We start from the raw sequence: 24,578 nt of genomic DNA, 5'->3' as shown, positions 1-24,578 counted from the left end.
CTTCTACCTCTATCCTGTCTGTCGATTTCAACCAGTATATCGTAACTGAGTTGTACATTTCCATTACGGTTTCACAGGTGTGGTTTCCAACGTGTGTCATCTGCTTAGATTCCTCATGGACTTGAGATGTGTGACATAGGAATGTTGACATTACATTTGAGAACGCATTTTGTTACTGTCATTGCTAATACACATTTTCAAAATCACAGACTGACTCCAGATTGTTTTGTGCTTCAAGGGTGTTTATTGAAGTGCTAAATATTGGAGGGGGGTTGTAAAATGGTGATGGGTGATGGTGGAGGAATGTCCATGGCAGAGTCCAGTCTATTAGTCTCACAGGTGCATTGCCCATATGGGCATAGGAAGTGGAGTTGGGGCAGTTCCAATATGGACAGGGTTACAAAGTGGAACAGTAGGATGACAATCAGGGTGGTCTTATTTCTTGGCGGGGTCTTGGCATTGTGCTCTGTCTTGTTCCTGGTTCTCAGGGACCGCTTGCGGGGTGGTTCTCCGTCTGCAGGGGGGTGGGGTGCTGGTGTGGTGGTCCTGTGGCGGTGCCTCCTGTCCACTAGCGCCGGCGGAGGTGGTGGGCAGTTCATCGTCGAAGCTAGTGTCAGGGGCCCCTTGGAGTGCCACAGTGTCCCTCCTGTTGTTAAGTATCTCCTTCAGCACCCCTACGATGGTGCCCAGGGCGGTGCTGATGGTTCTGAGTTCCTCCCTGAAGCCCAAATACTGTTCCTCCTGCAGGTGCTGGGTCTCCTGAAACATGGCCAGTACCGTTGCCATCGTCTCCTGGGAGTGGTGGCATGCTCCCATGATGGAGGAGAGGGCCTCGTGGAGAGTGGGTTCCCTAGGCCTCTTCGCCCCCTGTCGCACAGCAGCCCTCCCAGTTCCCCTGTGTTCCTGTGCCTCCGTCCCCTGGACCGTGTGCCCACTACCACTGCCACCAGGTCCCTGTTGTTGTTGGGGTGGTGGGTTATCCTGGGTTACCTGTAGTGGTGGACACACAGCTGATTGACGTGTCCTGGGGACAGAGGTATGGGCCCGCTGGGTGGGTGCTGTGCTGGTGTTACCAGAGGGTGGAAGGTCTGTAGTGGCCTGTGCCTGTGTGAGGGGAACCGACTGTCCCGAGGCCCACGATGGTCCGGGCTGGTCATCTAGATCCAGGTGGACAGAGCTGCTGTCATCACTGTGGGCCTCTTCTGTGGGTGGGGTGGAGATGTCTGGACCCTCCTGTCTGGTGACGTTGGGTAGTGGTCCTACAGGGGTGGAAAGGCATGATTATTGCATCTGTGTGTGTCATGGTGTGCAATGGGTGGGTGAGCGTGTACCCCAGTGCTAGAATTCCTGTGTGTGGGCTTGTGTGATGATGGTTGAGGGGGGTGTTGTGGGTATGTGCAGTGGGCATGCTTTAGTGATGGGTGTTCATGCTTTGTTGCGTCATGCAAGGCTTGGTGTTGGGATGTGTGGTTTGTGATATTGGTACATTTGTGAGGAGTTGGAGTGATAGGGGTGGGGGCGAGGGTGGGGGTATGTGATACCATGCAGGTAGGGTGGGGGATATGATAGTTAAGATTTGACTTACCAGAGTCCATTCCTCCACCGACTCCTGCGAGGCCCTCAGGATGCAGAATAGTCAAGACCTGCTCCTCCCATGTTGTTAGTTGTGGGGGAGGAGGTAGGGGTCCTCCGCCAGTCCGCTGTACTGCGATGTTGTGTCTGGAGACCACGGAACGCACCTTCCCCTGTAGGTCGTTCCACCTCTTCCTGATGTCGTCCCGATTTCTTGGGTGCTGTCCCACTGCGTTGACCCTGTCGACTATTCTTCGCCATAGCTCCATCTTCCTAGCTATGGAGGTGTGCTGCACCTGTGATCCAAATAGCTGCGGCTCTACCCGTAAGTTTTCCTCCACCATGACCCTGAGCTCCTCCTCCGAGAACCTGGGGTGTTTTTGCCGTGCCATGGGGTGGTGTAGGTGATGTGTGGGGTGGTGTATGTGGTGATAAGTGTGGTGATATGTAGTGGTGTGTGGTGTTTTGTGCGTGGAAGTTGTGTGGGTGATGGTGTTGAGAGCCTGTGGCTGCTAGTTTGTGGATGGTGGTGTCTCTCTCTGGCCTTCTGTCGCAATTGTTGTCGTAGGGGTTTGTGGGTGATGTGGGTGTGTGTTTTATATAGTATTGAGTGTGTGGGAGTGGTGTGTGTATGTGTATCAGGTGTGTCTCTTTCAAATTGTCCAATGTGGTGGTGTTTTGAAGATGTGTGTGTATTTTGAGCGCGGCGGTGTGTACCGCCAATGGAATACCGCGGTTGAAAGACCGCCGCGTGGATTCGTGGGTCGTGATAGCATGGGCGTATTTCTGTTGGCGTGACGGTGGAGGTTTTGTTTTCGCCAGTTTATCACTGACCTTTGGTGTGGCGGACTTGTGTGGGTGTCTGAATTTTGTCGGATTTCGGGATGTGGGTCATAATAGCTGTGGCAGATTTCCGCGGCCACGTAGGTGTGTTGGCGGTCTTCTGCAGGGCGGTAAGCGGCTTTTACCGCCACTGTTGTAATGACCCCCTATGTTTTGGTGTATGAGGGGAGTCAGACCTGGCTTACTGGAAAAAAGGCCAGGATATAACTAAAGTACTCGCAGAAGCTGCTTCTTTTGAGTTTGGTTCAGAATGGATCCTATATTGACAGCCTCTGCATCAAAATCCTGACTGGAGAGTAGGGGTATATCTTCTGGTGTAGTGGTGGTGACTAACTTACCCAGGGCAGGGTCTGCTGGATCTGAAAGGGGTCTTTCCCATTTTTTCAGAAGGTTGCTGTGATATATTTGGTTTCCACTTAGCCATAGTGTCATGGAAACAAGGCAAGTTACTGGGGCAATTCTCTTCTCATTGGGTTAGGAGCTTATTTTGTGTTGACTGGAGTAGGATGAGTACCTGCTCCCCAACCCTAAATTCCCCCAATTTATTTCCTAATCATAATATCTCCTTTGGTCTTCTTGGGTATGTTCCATATGTTCTTGAACCCAGGGGGGCTGGTGCACTTTGAATGATCAATTGATGTTGAATTGATGTTACTCCCGATATTTCCTCATCCCCATAAAGTACGGCTGTTTGCGTCCGATCCTAGTCCTCAGGATTTCGAATTTGTTCCTGAAGCAGGTGAAATTCAAAATGCTGACCCAAGCACAGGTGCTTCATGCGCTGATCAAGTAAGACTGGATGGTTTCAGTCGTTTTGCACGATACATATTATCTGATAAAGACAACTAGCCACAGATTCCTTATCTTAGAATTCTTCCCCAGGCGGCAGACTGGATCTGGAAATCTTTCCTCAGCAGTACCTCTGCGTGTTGGTTGAGGGCGTCGATCGACTTCACAGCGACATCGTCCCTGGACATGACATCAGCAAAGTCCATATATTCCCTCCTCCGACTCGCTGACGTCCGTTTCTTCTTTTCTGCACAGCAACGCAGATCCGGTATCTCAAGTACCTCGGGCCGTTTGACCTTTTCTGCCTGACGTCGGGTATTTTGTATCCTTTCCTCACATTTAATAGTGTATATGCCTTTTGGGTTTAAGCCCTGTGGATCCTGTTCCTGGCAGATGTCGGCCACGGATCCTCATTCCGTCTGTTTGTGGTGTCTCATTGTGATGCTGACGACTGTGACGCCTGCCATTGTTTGAAGCCAAAGTGTAAGGAAATGCCTCCTTGGCATGGTTACCCCCTGACTTTTTGCCTTTGCTGATGCCAAGTTATGATTTGAAAGTGTGCTGAGGCCTGCTAACCAGGCCCCAGCACCAGTGTTCTTTCCCTAACCTGTACCTTTGTCTCCATAATTGGCACACCCTGGCATCCAGGTAATGCCCTTGTAACTGGTATCCCTAGTACCAAGGGCCCTGATGCCAGGGAAGGTCTCTAAGGGCTGCAGCATGTCTTATGCCACCCTGGATTCCCTTCACCCAGCACAAACACACTGCTTGCCAGCTTGTGTGTGCTGGTGGGGAGAAAATGACTAAGTCGACATGGCACTCCCCTCAGGGTGCCATGCCAACCTCACACTGCCCATGGCATAGATAAGTCACCCCTCTAGCAGGCCTTACAGCCCTAAGGCAGGGTGCACTATACCATTGGTGAGGGCATAGGTGCATGAACACTATGCCCCTACAGTGTCTAAGCAAAACCTTAGACATTGTAAGTGCAGGGTAGCCATAAGAGTATATGGTCTGGGAGTCTGTCATACACGAACTCCACAGCACCATAATGGCTACACTGAAAACTGGGAAGTTTGGTACCAAACTTCTCAGCACAATAAATGCACACTGATGCCAGTGTACATTTTATTGTGAAATACACCCCAGAGGGCATCTTAGAGATGCCCCCTGAAAACATACCCGACTTCCAGTGTGGGCTGACTAGTTTTGCCAGCCTGCCACACACCAGACATGTTGCTGGCCGCATGGGGAGAGTGCCTTTGTCACTCTGTGGCCAGGAACAAAGCCTGTACTGCGTGGAGGTGCTTCTCACCTCCCCCTGCAGGAACAGTAACACCTGGCAGTGAGTCTCAAAGGCTCACCCCCTTTGTTACAGCGCCACGACATTCCAGCTAGTGGAGATGCCCACCCCCTCTGGCCACGGCCCCACTTTTGGCGGCAAGGCCGGAGGAGATAATGAGAAAAACAAGGAGGAGTCACTGGTCAGTCAGGGCAACCCCTAAGGTGTCCTGAGCTGAGGTGACTCTGACTTTTGGAAATCCTCCATCTTGCAGATGGAGGATTCCCCCAATAGGATTAGGGATGTGCCCCCCTCCCCTCAGGGAGGAGGCACAAAGAGGGAGTAGCCACCCTCAGGGCTAGTAGCCATTGGCTACTAACCCCCCAGACCTAAACACACCCCTAAATTGAGTATTTAGGGGCCCCCAGAACCTAGGAAAACAGATTCCTGCAACCTAAGATGAAGAAGGACTGCTGACCTGAAGCCCTGCAGAGAAAACAGAGACACCAACTGCTTTGGCCCCAGCCCTACCGGCTTGTCTCCCTACTTCGAGAAAAACTGCAACAGCTACGCGCTCCCCCAGGGTCCAGCGACCTTTGAAGCCTCAGAGGACTACCCCGCATCTAAAAGGACCAAGAACTCCCGAGGACAGCAGCCCTGTTCCAAAGAAACCAAAACTTGCAACAAAAAAACAACTTTAAGAGGACTCCACGTTTCCCACCGGAAGCGTGAGACTTTCCACTCTGCACCCGACGTCCCCGGCTCGACCTGCGGAGAAACAACACTACAGGGAGGACTCCCTGCGACTGCGAGCCCGTGAGTAGCCAGAGTTGACCCCCCTGATCCCCCACAGCAACGCCTGCAGAGGGAATCCAGAGATTCCCCCTGACCGCGACTGCCTGCTTCAAAGAACCCGACGCCTGGTAAAGATACTGCACCTGCAGCCCCCAGGACCTCATGGATCCGACCTCCAGTGCAGAAGCGACCCCCAGATGGCCCTCTCCCTTGCCCAGGTGGTGGCTACCCCGAGGAGCCCCCCCCCCCTTGCCTGCCTGCTTCACTGAAGAGACCCCTGGGTCTCCCATTGAAACCTATTGCGAACCCGACGCCTGTTTGCACTCTGCACCTGGACGCCCCTGTGCTGCTGAGGGTGTACTTTCTGTGCTGACTTGTGTCCAACCTGGTGCCCTACAAAACCCCCCTGGTCTGCCCTCAGAAGTTGCGGGTAATTACCTGCTGGCATACTGGAACCGGGGCACCCCCTTCTCTATTGAAGCCTATGTGTTTTGGGCACCACTTTGACCTCTGCACCTGACCGGCCCTGAGCTGCTGGTGTGGTAACTTTGGGGTTGCCTTGAACCCCCAACGGTGGGCTACCTTGGACCCAACTTTGAACCCTGTAGGTGGTTTACTTACCTGCAAAACTAACAAATACTTACCTCCCCCAGGAACTGTTGAAATTTGCACTGTCTAGTTTTAAAATTGCTTATTGCCATTTTTGCCAAAACTGTACATGCTATTTGCTGATTCAAAGTTCCTATGATACCTGAGTGAAATACCTTTCATTTAAAGTATTGATGGTAAATCTTGAACCTGTGGTTCTTAAAATAAACTAAGAAAATATATTTTTCTATAGAAAAACCTATTGGCCTGGAATTGTCTTTGAGTGTGTGTACCTCATTTATTGCCGGTGTGTGTACAACAAATGCTTAACACTACCCTCTGATAAGCCTACTGCTTGACCACACTACCACAAAATAGAGCACTAGAATTATCTTTTTTTGCCACTATCTTACCTCTAAGGGGAACCCCTGTGCATGCTATTTCTTACTTTGAAATAGTACATACAGAGCCAAGTTCCTACACAAAGTCTTTGAGAGAGCATTGTATTAAGCTCCTTGCGGCGCGTGCGGATATGTCCTCTTTGCGCCAACATCGCAGTCCTTCTTTTTCTTCACGGTCCTGGAAGCGCTCCAAGAGTCGTGACGCCTGCCATTGTTTGAAGCCAGAGTCTTTGAGAGAGTGTTGCATGAAGCTTCTTGCGTCGTGGGCAGACATGTCCTCTTTGCGCCGACATTGCAGTCTGTCTTCATCTTCACATTCCCGGGAGCGCTCCAGGAGTGGTTCTCTGATGGTTCCGTCGACCTCGGTTGCACCCTCAACATCTCCAGGTAGGTCTACCCAAAAGCCTGCACGCTCTTTAGCATCTCCGCCTACGCATTGTCCTCCAGTGGAGTCCGTGTCGACCCCATCTCTTCCGCCGTATCCCGGCACCGGGGCGACTATGGTCCAAATGCGACGTTATTACACATCCCTCTATTCTGTCTTTGCTCCTTCCCCTCCCTTTGGAGCGTCTTCGGTCCCTATGGAGGTGGTGAGTGTTTTGGCAGGGTCTTCACCTGCGGTTTCCACCTCTGTACCTGCTCACACTCTCGAATCAGACTCCTGAGTCGGGTCGGTGCACGGCCCTGAAGACTTCCATCAAGTTCGCCTGATCCTCTTGTCCCAACGCCCCTCACGACACCGTTCGACCAGTCAACTTTGCTTGACACACCTATCTTGATCTCTCCGGAGTTGGACGGCGCTGCTTCTGAGGCAGCTTCCCCCACTCGACGTAGTCACCGACGCCAGGAGTGGCACCGGAGACTTTACTTGAGGATTCTGTGTTTCTGCTTTCTGAACCTCTTGCTCATCCTCTTACTCCCCTTATGGGGCCCATTCCTACTTTATCCTCGGATTGAGTACTTAATTTAGGGACTGCTAGTCATCTAGACTCCTCCCCAGCGTCTAGGCTGCTCTTGTCCCCTGGCTTGGTGATGGAAGCCAGCACTGCCTTCGCAGATGTTTTGAGGCCGGTGTCTCCTGTTTTGGGCTTGCATCTTCCTGCTGTACTTTTGCCTATTGATCCGTTGTTATCTTTTACACTGGATCAATCTGACACCGAACCAGTTCTGCCTTTTTGTAAGCCTCTCTTCGACATCCTTCTCGGTGTCTTGACCCAGCCTGTCTCTGGCCCTTCACGTGATCATTTTGTTTCTCACAGGCATCGGCCGGCACAGACAGACCCCTTGTGTCTTTGCCACCACCCTCCTCCTCAAGGGTTTGTCACTCAAACTGCTTTAGGAGTGCCTGCTCTGGAGCAGGTTCCACCTACTCCACCGCACAGAGATTCTAGGGAACTGGATGCTGCCGGCAGGCGTATTTTCACCTCTTCTAGTGCCGCTCTTCGTTCCACCCACATTACCTGTGTGTTGGCCGCTTTTCCCATGCTCTTTGGGACTCTGTGAAACGTTTATTACCATTGCTTTCTGACGATGTTCGCCCTACTCTGTCGTCTTTGCTCATAGATGGTCAACAAGCTGCTCGACTTGCAGTTCAGCCCAGTATGGATTCTACCGATTCCATTGGACAGATCATGGCTGCTTCTGTTGCCATCCATCACAGGACTTGGTTGGCAGCTTCCAGTTTCTCATCTCCTGTGTGAGATGCTCTCCTTGATATGCCATTTGATGGCAAGTCGCTTTTTGGGGCGCATGCAGATTCTACCTTGCGTTGTTTCCGTGATTCCCAGTATCCTTCCACTCCTAGCACACATCATAGTCTATTGCAACTATATGTGGACCATCCAGTTCCTCTCTGGTGTGGGCATCCTCTCTCCTCCTCTTTTGTTGTGGCGTTTGTTGCGTCAGTTGGGTCGCTTCAGAATTGTATTCTTGGTTGTGCTCTTGTTATCCACGTTGGATCCTTTTGCGCTGTCTTTGGTGCGCACAGCGCTATTTCTATGCTGCTGCTCCTGTCAGCGGTGCAGTGCTTCCAGAGCATATCTTGTGCCTCAGCTGGAGCAGCCTCCTCTGTATAGGGGGTACATCCACAGCTGTAACAGTATGGTCCACCATAATGGTCAGGGAAGGTTTCTTTTCTTCCTTTCGTTTCTATTTGGTGAGATTTGTCTGTGCTTGGCAGTATCTAGGGCAGGGTGCCCTTTTCTCGTTTGACCTGCTTCCTGGCGGAACGTCTGCCTTCGCTTGGTCTTTTCCTACCACGTTTTGTGGTTTTCTTTCTGTTGTACATTACCGCCAACATGCCTCTTCTTGTTTTGCCCTGTTGGTAAGAGATTGGGTTGAACATTTGCTCTTTGAGATTTTAGTGCTGGATGCTGTTTTACACATTTTCGCAGGTTTCCCTCCCCTATCCGGGTGGATGCTCCCTAGTCTCCGGTGGAGGCTTTTCCTTACCAGCCACGTCTTAGCTTTTCCCCGGTAGAATTGCAGTATCTTTTCTCATATGAGTCACTTATATTTTTCTCTCACACACTCTGTCTCGAGCCCGGTTATTCCTCTGTGTTACCGGCTTGTTTTTTTGCAAGACTGGTGTAGTCTGTTCACATCCCCTCCGCCAAGGGGTTGGGATTGCTTGGGTATCTAATTCTAAGATATGGAATCTGCGGCTAGTTGTCTCTATGAGATGAACAAGTTACTTACCTTCGGTAACGCCTTATGTGGTAGAGACACAGACTAGCCTCAGATTCTTTATCGACCCACCCATCCTCCCCGCATTCAAACTGTATCGTTTTCAGTCTTGCTTAGGGTGGTTTAGGGTGGTTTGTGGTTCTGCTACATTTCATTACTTGCCTTTACCTTTCTGATTGGCATATACACTATTATGCTGTTTTTCTATTCCATTGCCATTTTCTCTCCGGCTCCGCATTGTTCTGCGGCTTCAAATCACTGAAGAAACTGACGTCAGCGCGTCGGAGGAGGGACTATATGGACTCATCATGTCCGGGGACAACGTTGCTGCGGAGTTGCTCGAAGCCCTCTACCGACGCACAGAGACACTGCTGAGGAAAGATTTCCGGATCCAATCTGATGCCTGGGGAAGAATTCTAAGATAAGGAATCTGCAGCTAGTCAGTGTCTCTATGAGATAAGGCATTAACAAAGGTAAGTAACTTGTTTTTCACATCCCCATTCTGCATTTGCACAAGAAGTATCTCCGTTTCACAGTGGGGTCACAACATTACCAGTTTGAGGTCCTTCCGTTTGGTCTTACTTCCGCACCTCGAATCTTCACAAAAGTGATGACAGTGGTTGCAGCACATCTAAGAACGTGGGGAATGCCAGTATTCCCTTATCTGGACGATCGTCTGCTCAAAGCCAAGTTTTCAGAGTTGGTATTTTATCACTTGCAGTTGACAACTTAGTTGTACAACCTGGACTTCCTTAAACGTGCCCATATCTCACCTAGAGCCCTCTCAGCGCGCCCTGTTCATACGGGCAGTACTGGACACCACGGTGAATTGTGCCTACCGTCCTCCTTAGAGGATTCAAGACATTCAGGCTGTGATTCCAATGTTTCAGGATGGAGCAATGGTTCCAGTCTTGAAGGTCTTACGCCTGCTCAGTCTGACGGCTTCCTGCATTCTGTTGGTCACCCACGCAGGCTGGCACATGAGGGTCCTTCAGCGGTGTCTCCGCAGGCAGTGGTATCAACACAACAGAGATCTCAGAAAGTCGGTCAGAATCTCCCGAGACACTGAGTGGATCTTCGATGGTAGGGTGTGGACCGCAATCTATCACAAGGGAAGCCATTTTGTCCTTCACATTCAGTGGTCTCGGTAATAATGGATGCATCCACTCTAGGGTGGGGAGCACATCTGGGGGATCTGGAGATCAAAGGACTTTGGTCTCCAGAGAAACAGTTGTACATTAATCTGTTAGAATTGTGGGCAATACGTCTGGCTCTCAAGGCCTTCCTCCCTTCCATTTGCGGTCAGTCAATACAAGTCTTGACGGACAATACTATGGCAATGTGGTACATCAACAAACAGGAAGGAGTAGGGGTGTGTCTTCTCTGCAGTGAGGCTCTATGACTCTAGTCCTGGGCTCAGGATCATTAGATTTGCATCACTGCGGATCAGTTGGCAGGATTACTGAACGTACATGCGGAAAGTCTCAGTCAGCATTTTTCGGGTGATCACAAGTGGCGTCTGCCATCCGGAGGTGGTGCTTCACATCTTTTGGCTATGGGGGACCCCACTGATAGACCTGTTTGCCACTCATGAAAATGCGCACTTCTCATTGTTCTGCAGCCTCCAGTATCCGATGTAGGGAGCACTGGTGGACGCATTTCAGTGGGACTTGAGATCCCAGATGCTTTACCCGTTTCCCTCCATAAGTTTGATTGCCCTGGCCCAAGTCATATTTATAGCCCTGAATTGGCCGCGAAGGGTGTGGTATCTTCACCTCTCATTGTGTCCTCCGCTCCATCTTCCTCACAGGGAAGACCTCCTCTCACAGTTATAGGCATAGGTTCCACACCCCACCTCCAGAGCCTGCACCTACATGCCTGGAGATTGAACGGGGCAACCTGAGTTCTTTTTTCTCTTCTCCCTGATGTGGTGGATGTTATTTTATCAACCAGTAGACACTCCACCAAAACTGTCTATGCTAGCAAATGGACTAAGTTTGTAAAGTGGTACGAAGAAAATTCTGTTGAACCCTTGAAACCCCATTTGTCTGATATTTTTTGTTTTGCACTTTCCTTATAGCAATAAGGTTGTGCAATTGCAACAGTTAAAAGATATTTGACTGCTCTTTTAGCATTCCTTTGTTTACCTGACCAGCCTTCCCTTTTTAAGTCCCCTATAGTGTTAAGATTTATTAAGAGACTTACTAATAGGTATCCTCCCAATCCGTTTATAAGGCCTCAATGGGATCTTAATTTAGTTCTTACTTTTTTAATGGGTTCTCCTTTTGAACCATTACACTGATGTCCTTTGAGGTTACTTACTTTTAAGACAGTTTTCCTGGTGACAATAATGTCTGCAGGCAAGTCAGCGCATTGAAGGCCCTTCGTGTTAAGCCTACTTTCACCACTTTCTATGCAGATAAGTTGGTGTTTAGAACCAGGTTGGTTTTCCCGCCAAAGGTGGTGACTCCCTTCCACTTGAGCCAGTCTATCACCCTTCCTACTTTCCATCCTTCTCCTCATCATCCTTCTAAGGAGGAGGAAAGGCTTCATCGCTTGAACCCTGAAAGGGCTGTGAGATTCTATATTGATGGGACATAAGATCTCTGGCTGGACGATCAATTGTTTGTCAGCTACATAGGAAAAATGAAAGGCAAGGCTGTGCACAAGAGGACATTGTCCAGGTGGATCATCCTGTGCATAAAGATCTGCTACGCCATGGCTAACAAATAACCTCCTAAAGGTATTAGAGCTCATTCCATTAGAGCTAAGTCTTCCACTTGTGCCTTAGCTAGGGGTGTACCAGTAGTTGACATTTATAAAGCAGCAACTCAGGACTCCCTCCATACTTTCGAGAAGCACTATTGCTTAGACTCTAAAGCAAGAAGAGATGATCATTTTGCCTGTTCTGTTTTACAGGATTTTTTGGTGTAGGCAGACAGTCACCCACCAGCGAGCGTGAGGATTCTATTCAAAAGGTGAGGAATCCACAGGTAGATGTATACATCAGAAGAACAAGTTACTTACCTTCGGTAACGCTTTCTCTGGTGGATACAGTATCTACCTCTTGATTCCTCACTGACACACCCGCCTCCCTGTTGCTTGTCTATATACCAAAGAGAAATCTGATTGTATTCATTAAATATTATATATGTATGTATATATATATATATATATATATATATATATATATATATATATATATATATATGTGTATTGTGCCATGTTTTTGCATTTGTGATGTTGGTTTCACCAGTTCACCTCAAAGGCACGAAAAAAGTGGGTGGAAACTGACGTCAGTACGCCCATGAGGACTTCTTATGATTCCTATTACATCATGCGGAGTCGCGTGTGGAGCCATGGCATTGGGACATCCTCGTTGACGTAGGAGAGCTATGGAGAAAATGTTACATGGAATGCTGCTGCATTCGGGATATTTTTTAAAAAATGTGCCTCCTAGATGGAGCAGCGGGAACCGTATGGCTGAGCTGCGCATCTGTGCCCCAGCCTTCATTTATACTGGCGACTTCAGAGAAAAAGTAGAGCGCCGACCTAAGTTGGCAATTCTATTAGAGTTAAAGTGCACATTTTTGGTTACCACTTCCCTTTGTTTCCCTTCCCCTCTTATTTGTCATAAAACGCATTAAAAGATATTAAAAATACCAGACCATTAAGAGTTTTTAAAAAGTGCTTCCTAGGTGGAGCACAGTGCAGCATGTTGCCTAGCTTTCCATTGAGGAAACACTATTAAATTTCATAATGCTATCTTTGGCTAGGAATCACTAAGAAATAATAATCTTGGATTCTTTGTAATAATTATTAAAAGCCGAATTCATAGGTGAAGTAGGATTTTAAATAAATATTAAGGAGCAGATACTTGAAGAAAGTTACATATTCCCTGCATAGAGCCTCTAGGAGCTAATTTACATTAACCTCCAGATGCAGCCCTCTGACTGCTGAAGCTCTAAATGAGATGTGAAAACTGCTCCCAGAACAAAGACAAAAGCCTGAGCTTGGGGAGGTGTTTTCTCTTCCTCAGAACAGATGACCATTTGGGTAGTTCCTAGGAACATTAATGTACCTCTAAGGGGGCTCCCCTATCACTGCAAGATTTCAGATGACACATGCACAGGCACCTTATTTTTTCCTCTACTCAGGCACCTTATTTTTTCCTCTACTCAGGCTGGCACCAGTCCCAGTAGGGAGGGAACTGTCCTCCGATCTGGTTTGGAGGGTTTGCTCACTTTAATGGCACACTCTGGGGTGGGCGCTCAGAATCTGCACAAGGGTAGAAGGGTTTCACCACATTATCTTGGATTTAGGCATACGGGGCACTTCAGAATGTTTTCCGTAGGGCACACAAGAATGGCTGCAAATGTGGGTAGACAACCACTGGGAAATTTTATCCCATTGGTTAGGGAGATCAAAAAGTCACCCCACCCAGAATCTGGTGCCAGGCATAAATGTGGCATCCCTTTTTCACTCCTTAAAACACTACTGGACCTGAGGAATGTCAGAAAAGGGTTGTACCTGCTGTCTGAGACCTGAGAAAAGCCCTGAAGGCTCTCATGTACCCAAGGCAAAGACACACAACTTCACTGAGATTTGTCTGATGTCTGTCCAACCTCAGGGAACCCTTTTTCATTTACAGCCTGCTGCATTCTCCACTTAAAGACTTAGGGGGTCATTACGACCCTGGCGGCCGGCGGTAAGCTGGCGGTAACACCGCCAACAGGCTGGCGGTGTTCCGCCAGCTATTATGACCGTGGTGCAATAGCCACGGCCATACCGCCGGCCCCTCCAACGTACCACCAGGCGGAATCCCCAGGGCAGCGGTGCAAGCACCGCTGCCCTGGGGATTATGAGTACCCGACCGCCAGCCTGTCTGTGGCGGTAAACACCGCCATGGAAAGGCTGGCGGTAAGGGGACTTGGGGTGCCCCTGGGGGCCCCTGCACTGCCCATGCACTTGGCATGGGCAGTGCAGGGGCCCCCAGGCATAGCCCCGTCGCGCATTTCACTGCCCGAATTTCGGGCAGTGAAATGCGCAACGGGTGCTCCTGCACCCGCTGCACATCAGCATTGCCGCCGGCTCTATTACGAGCTGGCAGCAATGTTTATGTGACTTTTCCGCTGGGCCAGCGGACGGTAACACTGTTACCGTCCGCTGGCCCAGCGGAAAAGTCATAATAGGGAGCCAGGAATACCGCCGGCAATGGCGGTATTCTGGCTCCCGCAGCCTCGGCGGTCTTTTTGAAAGACCGCCGAGGTTGTAATGAGGCCCTTAGGACTTTCATTTTTAAAATAAGGCAAAAGGCTTCTGCCTGGGTCTGTATCTGTCCCACTCAGCCTCAAATCGCACCTATGTCCTGTCTAAGGCGACCAGTTGACCACAATTGGTGCTTAATGCTTTTTGGCACTTTTTTTTATTCAAAACGTTAAAAAAAAAAAAAAAAAAAAAAAAATCTCTGGTTCCCCTTATCAGGTTTCTGTGGTTTTGGTATTATTTTATTTACTTAATTTTTCTAAATTGGTTTAGAACATTTTGTCTTATTTTGCCACTATTATTACTGAGTAAATCAATTTTACACAAAATATATGATATATGTCTGCGTGTTGTTTTATCATATACATTTTTATGAATCATGTTATTGAATTAAGATATTGGCGAACTGACTTTATTACTCTTTTGGTACTGCATACATACTTTACACATTGCCTTTAAGTTAAGCCTGTCTGCTCTGTGCCACATCTACCAGGGAGTTGAGCTGCCACCCTAACTTAGTTTTGTGGTGTACCAGAGTATGGATTAGTGTGTAGTAAATATTTGGCACATTTCTTATAGAAACAATGTGAAACAGTTTCCTTGTTTACCTTCAGACTTGAAATAACCTATGTCACCTTTATGGGCTGCAAGAAGGTGCTTCTGATCTATGGAAATGGTCGGGAACTCAGGGTGGTTTAGAAAGTCAACCTAGTGTGACTCAGTTTCAACTCCTTCAATATGGAGTTTGATAAAATTCCTTAATCAAGTCTGTGTTGTATCCTTCCTTGTATATAATATCTGATAGAGACTTCTAGCTGCACATTCCTTACCTTTGATTTTTCCAGGCGTCAGGCTGGATCTGGAAAGTTTTCCTGAGCAATACCACTTGCGCACACTGTCAGGTGGCTCCATTCGGCTCTGTGTGGCATCGCAAGCGTCATTGGCGCGGTTTGAATTCACAGCCACCTATATAGATGGCACCAAGGCGCACAGGATTCAGTTCTTTTCTTTCCGCACCAGTTAGAGCAGATCCAGAGAGAGCTACTCCTCAGTCTCTTTTTGACAGGCCTTTTTTCATTTTTGTTTTTTTTCTTTTTTTGAGATTTTTTGGTGTATGTCGAGGATGTCTTTGAAGAAGGCTGGTTTCAAACTGTGGCGCCTGTCACCACACCATGTATGTCACTGACCCCCATCTTGTCTGCCTATGGTGCCTTGAGTGCGACCATGACTCCAAGTCGTGCTTGGACTGCCGGTCCATGGCGCCGAAGGCTTTGAGGGAGCGGTCCCTGAAGCTGCTCACGGTGCGGCAGTCGGTAACACCGTGCGTGTGACTTCGAGAAGGTCTTGATCCCATTGCGGAGGAAGTCGCAAGACCAAACTTGAAGCCCTAAGTCCCCTTCTTCCTGTTGAGGTCCTGAGGACACTTGGGAAAGAGGCACAAGAAGAAGAAGAAGTCCAAGAGGACTTCGACTTCACCTCGTCTGTTGACTGTTGAGATGAGTGGGGAGCATTGGCGTCCTGGCACGATTCTACGGAGCCGTTGGCCAGTTCGACTCCGGGTCTCCCAACGTTTCTTGGGACTGGGTCAACACCTGCTCAACTAAGGGAGCTTTACGAGGCCATGCACCATGTATTTGAGCGGGTAGAACCCTCTGGTGTGCCATCGGGCCCTGCGGGGTCAGAAGACACCCATACCAGATCCATGCCAGTGGCTTCGGCACCAGTGGAGTTTCATGGATCTGAATCTGGACCAGCATTGTGCGTACTCATGCGTTCTTCCCTGACGGCTTTCCTGACACCCTTGCTTCCGGCGCCAGCCCCGTGCTTATCACTGATGAGCTGGAAGGCGTCGTACGATGCTGCTTCTGGCTCCGACTAAGTCAACAAGTGCCAGATCATTGCCTGATCCTTATTATCCATATTCAGGCATGGGCTGAAACAATTCATGGACTGGTATGAGGAGTTAGGAGAGGCCAGTGGTCTGGACACTTCTCTAGACACTGGATGACTCTCTCCCCCTCCTCTGGCTACGGGAGAGAGAGCATCCTATACAATGGTGGCGCATAGGGTAGCGGAGGTCCTCGACCTTGAACTGCCTTCAGTGGCAGTCAAGACAAACATTTTGACTGAAGTGCTTCAGCTTGGGGCTTCCACATCTGAACCCCTTTTGCCTTTTAATGATTCACTTACAGATGCTCGCTGGGAATGTGGTCCAAGCCCAGCCCAGGGAGTACTGTTAATAGGACGATTGCTCCCCCCCGCCATCGACCCGCTATGGGTGACCCTAGCTTTCTCACTCAACACCCCACCCCGAAAGCTTGGTTGTCCAAGCCTCCACGCCCCATATCACATTCCCTTCCGCTCCTTCGGATAGGGAGTCCAAGAGGCTGGACCACCTTGGGAAGAAGTTGTTTTCTTCTACCAGCCTGGCACTGAGGTCGGTGAACACCTCATGCTTATTGGGATGTTTCTCCCATATCATTTGGGATACGGTTGGGCAAGTGCTGCCTTAGGTCCCAGAGAAGGCCCGGGCCATACTCTCCCAAGCAGTGAAAAATAGGAGAGATACAGCTAAGATCACCGTACGGTGTGGACTGGGCACGACTGACTCTCTGGACAGAGTGGTTGCGTTGATGGGGGCCTTGAGGCACCATGCTTGGCTGAGGACATCTGGCTTTTCGGGGGATGTCCAAGCAAATCTGATGGACATACCCTTTGATGGCACTCGCTTATTTGGTGAGAAGGCAGACTCAGTTGTGGAGCACTTTAAGGAATCTCAGGCTATGGCCAAGTCTTTAAGCCTCTCAGCGACCCCTCGTCTACAGCCGGCTTACCACCCCTTTCGTGGCTACAGAAGGGGTGTGCACCGCACCAGCCCTATGCCAGCCACCATCCAACGCAACCAACCCAGGTATGCGCAAACATGGGCGCGTTGTATTCAGGTGTAGAGCATCTGTTGGCCAGAAGTCGTCTACCACACACCCCCGGCAGCTGCAGCATCTAAGCCCTCCTAGTTTGCATCTGCAGGACCATGTTTGCCCAGTGAGAGGGAGAATATACCATCATCTCCTCCAGTGGAAGTCAATAACATCAAATGAAAGGGTACTGCAGATCATCAAGAAGGGCTATGCCCTGCTTTTCCTATCCCCTCCAGTGTTGGAACAACTGACGGAGGATCATTTAAATATACTCCGAGAGGAAATTTCAGCTCTCTTGGCCAAGAGAGCCATAGAAAGGGTCCCGATATCAGAAGTAAGCAGTAGTTCTTATTCCCGCTACTTCCTGATACCCAAAAAAAACAAGGGTCTTCCCCCAATTCTAGACTTATGGACTGTGAATCTCTTCCTCAGGAAGGAAAAATTCAAGATGCTCACATTGGCTCAAGTCTTGTCTGCTGTAGATCCAGAAGACTGGTTCACCAACGTGATGGCAGTGGTTGCAGCTCATCTGCGCAGGTCAGGGGTTTCAGTCTTTCCCTACCTTGACAACTGAATGTTGAAGGCAAGTTCGCCACAGGCTGTCATCTCCCATCTCCAGACTACGGCAAACTTACTGCATTCGCTGGGGTTCACTATAAATGTGCCAAAGTCACACCTGAATCCTTCTCAGATGCTCTCTTTCGTCTAAGCTGTTCTGGGCACAGTGCAGTTTCAGGCTTATCCTCCTGGACAGCGAGTCCAGGATATTCAGGCTATTATACCACTGTTTCAGCCTCTATCCTGGATTTCAATGAGAATGACTCTGAGGCTGTTTGGTCCTCATGGCCTCCTGGATCCTGCTGGTAAAACATGCCAGATGGCATAAGCGCGCTCTGCAGTGCGACCTGAAGTTCCAGTGAGTGCAGCTTCAGGGAATTCTCTCCAACATGGTCCAGATCTCGGAGGGAACTGCAAATGACCTGCAGTGGTGGTTAATGAACTGTGATTGGGTCAGAGGCAGGCTCCTCTTCCTTCCCCAACCAGATCTCATAATAGTGACAGATGTCACTTCTGGGATGGGATGGCCATCTGGGAGAGGTGGAGATCAGAGGCCTCTGGCCTCTGGCGGAGTCCAGGCTCCACATCAGCATGCTGGAGCTCAGGGCGATCCGATTAGCATTGAAAGCATTTCTTCTTCTATCAAAGGGAAGTTGGTGCAGGTGTTCATGGACAACAGCATGGCCATGTGGTACTGCAACAAGCAGGGCAGGTGGCGTCATAGACACGTTGTCATGATGCCCTGTGTCTCTGGACATGACTGGAACAGCAGGGCATAAACCTGGTTGTTCAACACCTGGCAAGTTCCCTGAACACCATGGCAGACAAACTCAGCCCTCGATGCCTAGCGGATCACGAGTGGTGTCTCCATTCGGCGGTGGTGCAAGCACTCTTTCAGGAGTGGAGAGAGCCTTGGTTAGCTCTATTCGCTTTCGAAAAGAAAGCACAATGTCAGCAGTATTGTGCATTGGTGTTTCCAAGGCGACACTTGCTTGGTGATGCCTTTGATCGTAAGTGGAGCTCAGGCCTCCTGTACGCCTTTCTGCCCATACCACAGAGTTCTCAAGAAGACCAAGAATGACCGGGCTCAAGTAATCCAAGTGGCTCTGGATTGGGCATGGAGATTCTGGTATCCCGACCTTCTGAAAATGATCATCGATCCTCCGATCATGCTGCCCCTTCGGGAAGATCTTCTGTCGCAGCAGCAGGGGAGGGGTCTCCACCTGAACCTGTCAACTCTGCGCCTTCATCCGTGGAGGTTGAGCGACGGCAGTTGACATCTTTTGACCTTTCTCCCAAAGTCTGTAACGTTATCTTGCCACTTAGGCATTCTTCCACAAAGATGTTATATGCCTGTCATTGGCAGAAATGTGCAAAAAATTGTACAGACAAGTCTATAGATCCTCTCTCTGATATTCTTCTCTGAATTCTTTCTCTTGCCCAACAGGGTTCCTCTCTGGGGACACTGAAGGGCTATTTTTATGCTCTATCAGCCTTTTTGCGGCTGCTTGATCAACCCTCTTATCAAATCCCCTATTGTAAATTGGTTTCTTAAAGGGCTTGTAAATATGTTCCCCCCCTAAGCCCGTTGTTATGCCTTAGTGGGATCTCACTGTATTTCCGTAAAAATTGGTGTTACGCCCTGTTCCCCTTTCCTTCCTATAGGAAGCTGGCCTGGTGAATGGTGGGTACCTATGGTACTTCTACCAGGTCCAGGTATCCACTCTTAGTGAAGTGTAGGCAGTGTCTAGAAGCCAGGCTCTCTAGAGGTAGCTGTGGATGAACAGCCAAGGCTTATCTAGGAGACATACAAAGCTTATACAATACTACTACAGTCACACAGTACTTACACACAAGAACGAAAACACTTGGTTGTACAAAAATAATGGTACTTTATTTTTGGAACCCAGTATCAGAAAATACTAGAGTGGCAACCCTTCAATAGGAGGTAGGTAAATACACTATATATACACTAATAAACAGGAAGGGGCATAAAAGGTTAGAAAACAGTGTAAAATAGCCATAAGCAATAGTAGCCCTAGGGGGAGCCCAAACCATATACTAAGAAAGTGGAATGCGAACACAGGGCCCCCAACCTAGGTAAGTAAATCATGTAGAGGGGAGCTGGGAGTACTAGGAAATCACACAGATAAGTAATGCAGTACCCCCCAGCGACCAGGAATGTAGGGGTAAAACACTGGATTTCCACAAACCCACCCCAAAGGATGAAAAGAAGAAAAAGAAGACAACCAGAACAGCCTGCAAGAAATCAGCAATGTATTCCTGAAGATGGAGACCTGTGGAGAGAGGGGACCAAGTCCAGAAGGGGCTGTGGAGTCTAGAGGGGGGTAGGAGATACTACCTGCCCATAGGTACCTTTTGAAGTTTGTCGACGAAGAAGGAAGACAGGTCAGCACTGCAGCACAGAAGCTGGAGAAGAGTTCCTGAGGTGTGCAGAAGATGTCCTACCCTGGAACTTGGATTGTAGATGGGTGTCGGTGAAGGATTTCCCCCAACAAGCCTTGGCAAAGGCAAATTCGCAGTTGGAAGAAAAGAGGTGCTGCCGGGGACCAGCAAGGCCCAGTAGTACTCTACCCAGGAGGGGGAGTCACAGGGGACCCACTGCGTCACAGAAGGCCCACAGGAGCAGAGACAGCACCCACAAGTGTCCCACAGGACAGGGACACAGAAGTCGCTGAAGCAGCCCTCGCAGCACCACAGACGTTGCTCCCACGTCGCCGGAGGACCAAGGGAAACTCTCTGGACCACCACCTGTGATGCAGGATCCACGCCACTCAGGATGAGGGGAGATCCACACAGCCAGTCGTCGATGCAGCCAGGTACCTGCGGATGCTGGGGAGTGATGCCTTCACCCAAAGGGAGATTGCTTCTTCTTCTTGTGCAGGCTGAAAAATAACAGTCTTCTGAGGTTGCATGGCTGGGAAAATGTTGCAAAGCTGGCAGGTAGTCTGGATACGATGTTGCAGAAGAGTTGTCCTTGTGAATCTGCAGCTTGTGGGTTCCTGGAAGGTCCAGTCGCGGTTCCAGAGCCCAGAAGTCAAAGCAGAGGTTGCAGAGGAGTCCTGCTGGAATCCTGCAAGCCGAATCTGAGGACCCACCCCATAGGAAGACCCTATATAGCCCAAAGAGGGAGCTTGGTCACCTAACCAGGTAACTACCTATCAGATGGTGCCTCTGACGTCACCTGCCTGGCCACTCAGATGCTCCCAGGGTTCCCTGCCAACCTTGGAATACAGAAGGCAGAACCCAGGGACCATCTGGAGGAGCTCTGAGCACCATCCCTGGGGTGGTGATGGACAGGAGAGTGGTCACTCCCCTTTCCATTGTCCAGTTCCACGCCAGAGCAGGGAATGGGGGTCCCTGAACCGGTGTAGACTGGTTTATGCAAGAAGGGCACCAAATGTGCCCTTCATAGCAGTGCCAGTGGCTTGGGGAGGCTACCCATCCCAAGCCTGTAACACCTATTTCCAAAGGGAGAGGGTGTAACACACCTCCCCCAAAGGAAATCCTTTGTTCTGCCTTCCTGGGCTTGAGTTCTCAAACAACAGGAGGGCAGAAACCTGTCTGAGGGGTGGCAACAGCTGGGGCTGCTCAGAAAAACCCTGTAAGATTGGTGGTAGCAATGCTGGGGGTCCTCTAAGGAGCCCCCAGATTGCATGGAACATACTTCTAATACTTGCAACCGTATTGGGGTATGATTCTGACATGTTTGATACCAAATATGTCCAGGTTCGGAGTTACCATTATGTAGCTGGACATAGGTAGTTATTATGTCCAGTACTTATATAAAATGGCATCCCCGCACTCATGAAGTCCAGTAAAATTGGGCTAGAGTTCGTGGGGGCACCTCTGCTAGTGCAGGGGTGCCCTCACACACAGGTACCTGCACACTGCCCTCTGGGCTGAGAGGGCCTATCATAGGGGTGACTTACAATGACCTGGTGTAGTGACCTGTAGTGGCAATGGCAGGCCTACAGAACCTTATGGATGGGCTCCCTATGGGTGGTAGAATAACTGCTTCAGCCCATAGGGATCCCCTGGAACCTCAGTGTCCGGGGTACCAACTTACCACATACTAGGGACTTACATGGGGGACTAGTCAGCCAATTATGGGAAGAAAAAGGTACAATTTAGGGGAGAGACCAAAACTACTGGGGTCCTGGCTAGCAGGAACCCAGTAGACACAGTCAAACACAGTCAAAGATAATGACAACAGGTAGAAAATCGGGGTAACTATGCCAAGAAAGAGGGCACTTTCCTACACTTCCCAAGGTGGTGACCCCTTTCCATCCAAGTCAAACTATCACCTTTTACACATCTTCTTTACTCCACCACATCCATCTAGGGAAGAGGAGCGCCTCCATCTGGTAGGCCCAAAAAGAGCGTTGTCGTTCTATCTTGATCGCACAAAAGAGTTTTGGGTGGACGACCAACTCTTTGTGGGGTATGTGGGAGCAAAGAAGGGGCGGGCAGTACAGAATTGGACCATTTTGTGCTGGGTCATTCTCTGTATCGAGATCTGTTATGCCCTGGCTAAGAAGCATCCTCCTGAGGGCTTAAAAGCCCATTCCACCAGGGGAAAGGCTGCGACCACGGTGCTAGCGTATGGATTCCCAGTCCTGGACATTTGCCAGGCAGCAACGTTGGCGTCACTGCACATGTTTGAAAGCACTACTATCTGGACAGTCAGGTTTGCAGGGACGGGCATTTCGCCCGTTCTGTCTTGCAGGACGTCTTGGTCTGAAAACATTGTCCGCAGCCCACCGCTGGAAGGATATGGCTTGGGTATCTAATCAATGGTAAGGAATCTGCAGCTAGAAGTCTATCAGATGAACAAGTTACTTACCTTCGGTAATGCATTATCTGGTAGAGACTCTTATCTAGCTGCAGATTCCTTGCACCCATCCATGCCTCCCTGCTCAGCGGACTGGTTACAAGAGTTAGAGTGATCCCTTTTTCAGGGCCCTAGTTTTGACACACTTTGCATTAGTTCTTATCATGGCTCTGCGCTTCTGGGGCGGAAAGTTGTGGTAAAAGCAACTGACACCCATGCACCTGGCTGGCACCTATATAGGTGGCTGCAACATCTTATCTGGCGCCAACAATGCCCGCGATACCACACGGAGCTGAATGGAGCCACTCGACGGTGCACGCAAGAGGTATTGTTCAGCAAAACGTTCCGGATCTAGCCTGACGCCTGGGAAAATCAAAGGTAAGGAATCTGCAGCTAGATAACTTGTTCTTCTCTACCTCCTCCTGTGAGGGTTTTAATGTAATCCCTCTTCATATTAGCCTTCAGCCTTGGGACAAGTAATTAGTACATTTTATCCCCCTTCTAAAAGCATTTCTGCATCACTGCCAGAAAAGATCCCAGAGATCTTCCTGGCATATTGTCTAGCTGTTTTTGTCTCTCAGTTCCGTCCTATTGTTTTTCACATTGCCCTTTTAGCAGTGTAATATTTATAAACATGATCACAAGTCTTGGGCACTGATGTCATGAGACTGGGAATAGGTCAACCTTCTGTTAGCAATGTGATAATTTACATTTGCTAATGTGACAAGCATAGTGCCTTGACAATCTGCTCATTCTCATGGCTTCAGTTGGTTTCGCACTCTGCAGTCTTGTATGTATATATATATATATATATATATATATATATATAAAAATAGCAAAAGACAAAAGTTTTTGTGTGACAAAGCTCACAACAGGGTGATAGTACCTAGGATTGTATGCTGATTCCATTTTTTAAATCCTAATGTACGTTTAATATCCTCAGGTGACACGCCTCCTCAATAAGATATAGTTCTACTTATGTGACTCAGTCCCATGCTTGAAAAGGAAGACCGTGCTCATTTGAATTCTATACCTTTTTAAAATGTCAGCTGCTATTCTTTATTTGTTAAGAAAACTGTGTTTTATTGTTGGCTGTACTTTGCTTGACCACCGAAAACTGACAATTATGTTCTCAAAAATTCATTTATTATACTTATGTGCCTCAATTTTAACACAAAGGCAGTGATTTATGATAAAGGGCGTTGTGCAATATGTTAAAGGAAATATAATTGACATTTGTAATTTGATTTTTTTTCCAAACAGGATTTGAACAGTCGAGCTCAGGGTGAAATCACAATCCGGGAGGCATTACGGGAGCTTGATTTGTGGGGTGCTGCTGCAATCTTTACATTAACTGATTATGAGGATAGTCAGTCCAGAACTATCAAGCTGATTAAGGATTGGAAAGACATTGTGAATCAAGTTGGGGACAATCGCTGCCTCCTGCAGTCTTTAAAGGACTCACCATACTACAAGGGGTTTGAAGATAAAGTATCTATCTGGGAGAGGAGGCTTGCTGATTTGGATGAATACTTGCAGAGTCTGAACCAGATTCAAAGGAAATGGGTGTATTTAGAACCAATTTTTGGTCGCGGTGCACTCCCCAGAGAACAAGCACGCTTTACTAGAGTTGATGAAGATTTCAGGTAAAATTTTACCTGTATTGTGTATCCCTTTAAAAAATGTTTGCTTTATACCATTATGTATAGGCTGCATCTGCTATTAATAGTACAACTTTGCCATGACACACTTTCAGCCTTTTCCCTTTTATTGAACCACTGTAAAACGATTATCTTTATTTGTATCCTGTGCCTTGTTGGTATTTGGCTGTGATGATTAGCAATGTTGGTTTAGGAATAGTGATAACTGAAGCATAGTATGGTCATTGCTGAAAGGATGATATGCTGTTGGGATGTAGTAGTGTATATGGCTCATTATTCAGTTTGTCCACCCTGGTCTACTGCTCTCTAATCAAGGGAGGCATTCTCCATATGTATTTAGAAAATATTACTTAATAGCTGTGCTGC

The 24,578-nt window shown here is 48.8% G+C and overlaps 1 protein-coding gene across 2 annotated transcripts in view; it reads left to right on the top strand.

Moving 5' to 3' along the window:
- Nucleotides 1-24,578, top strand: part of DYNC2H1 (dynein cytoplasmic 2 heavy chain 1) — a 1,541,159-nt gene that overhangs the window by 300,128 nt on the left and 1,216,453 nt on the right. For both annotated transcript variants that reach the window (XM_069202358.1, XM_069202357.1), the window contains exon 26: nt 23,815-24,197. In XM_069202358.1, coding sequence (XP_069058459.1) covers nt 23,815-24,197 — 383 coding nt within the window. The remainder of the gene's footprint in view (nt 1-23,814; nt 24,198-24,578) is intronic.

This window comes from Pleurodeles waltl, chromosome 8 (assembly GCF_031143425.1).
Source record: "Pleurodeles waltl isolate 20211129_DDA chromosome 8, aPleWal1.hap1.20221129, whole genome shotgun sequence".
Taxonomy (NCBI): Eukaryota; Metazoa; Chordata; class Amphibia; order Caudata; family Salamandridae; genus Pleurodeles; species Pleurodeles waltl.
This window is presented reverse-complemented; position numbering and strand designations above follow the sequence as displayed.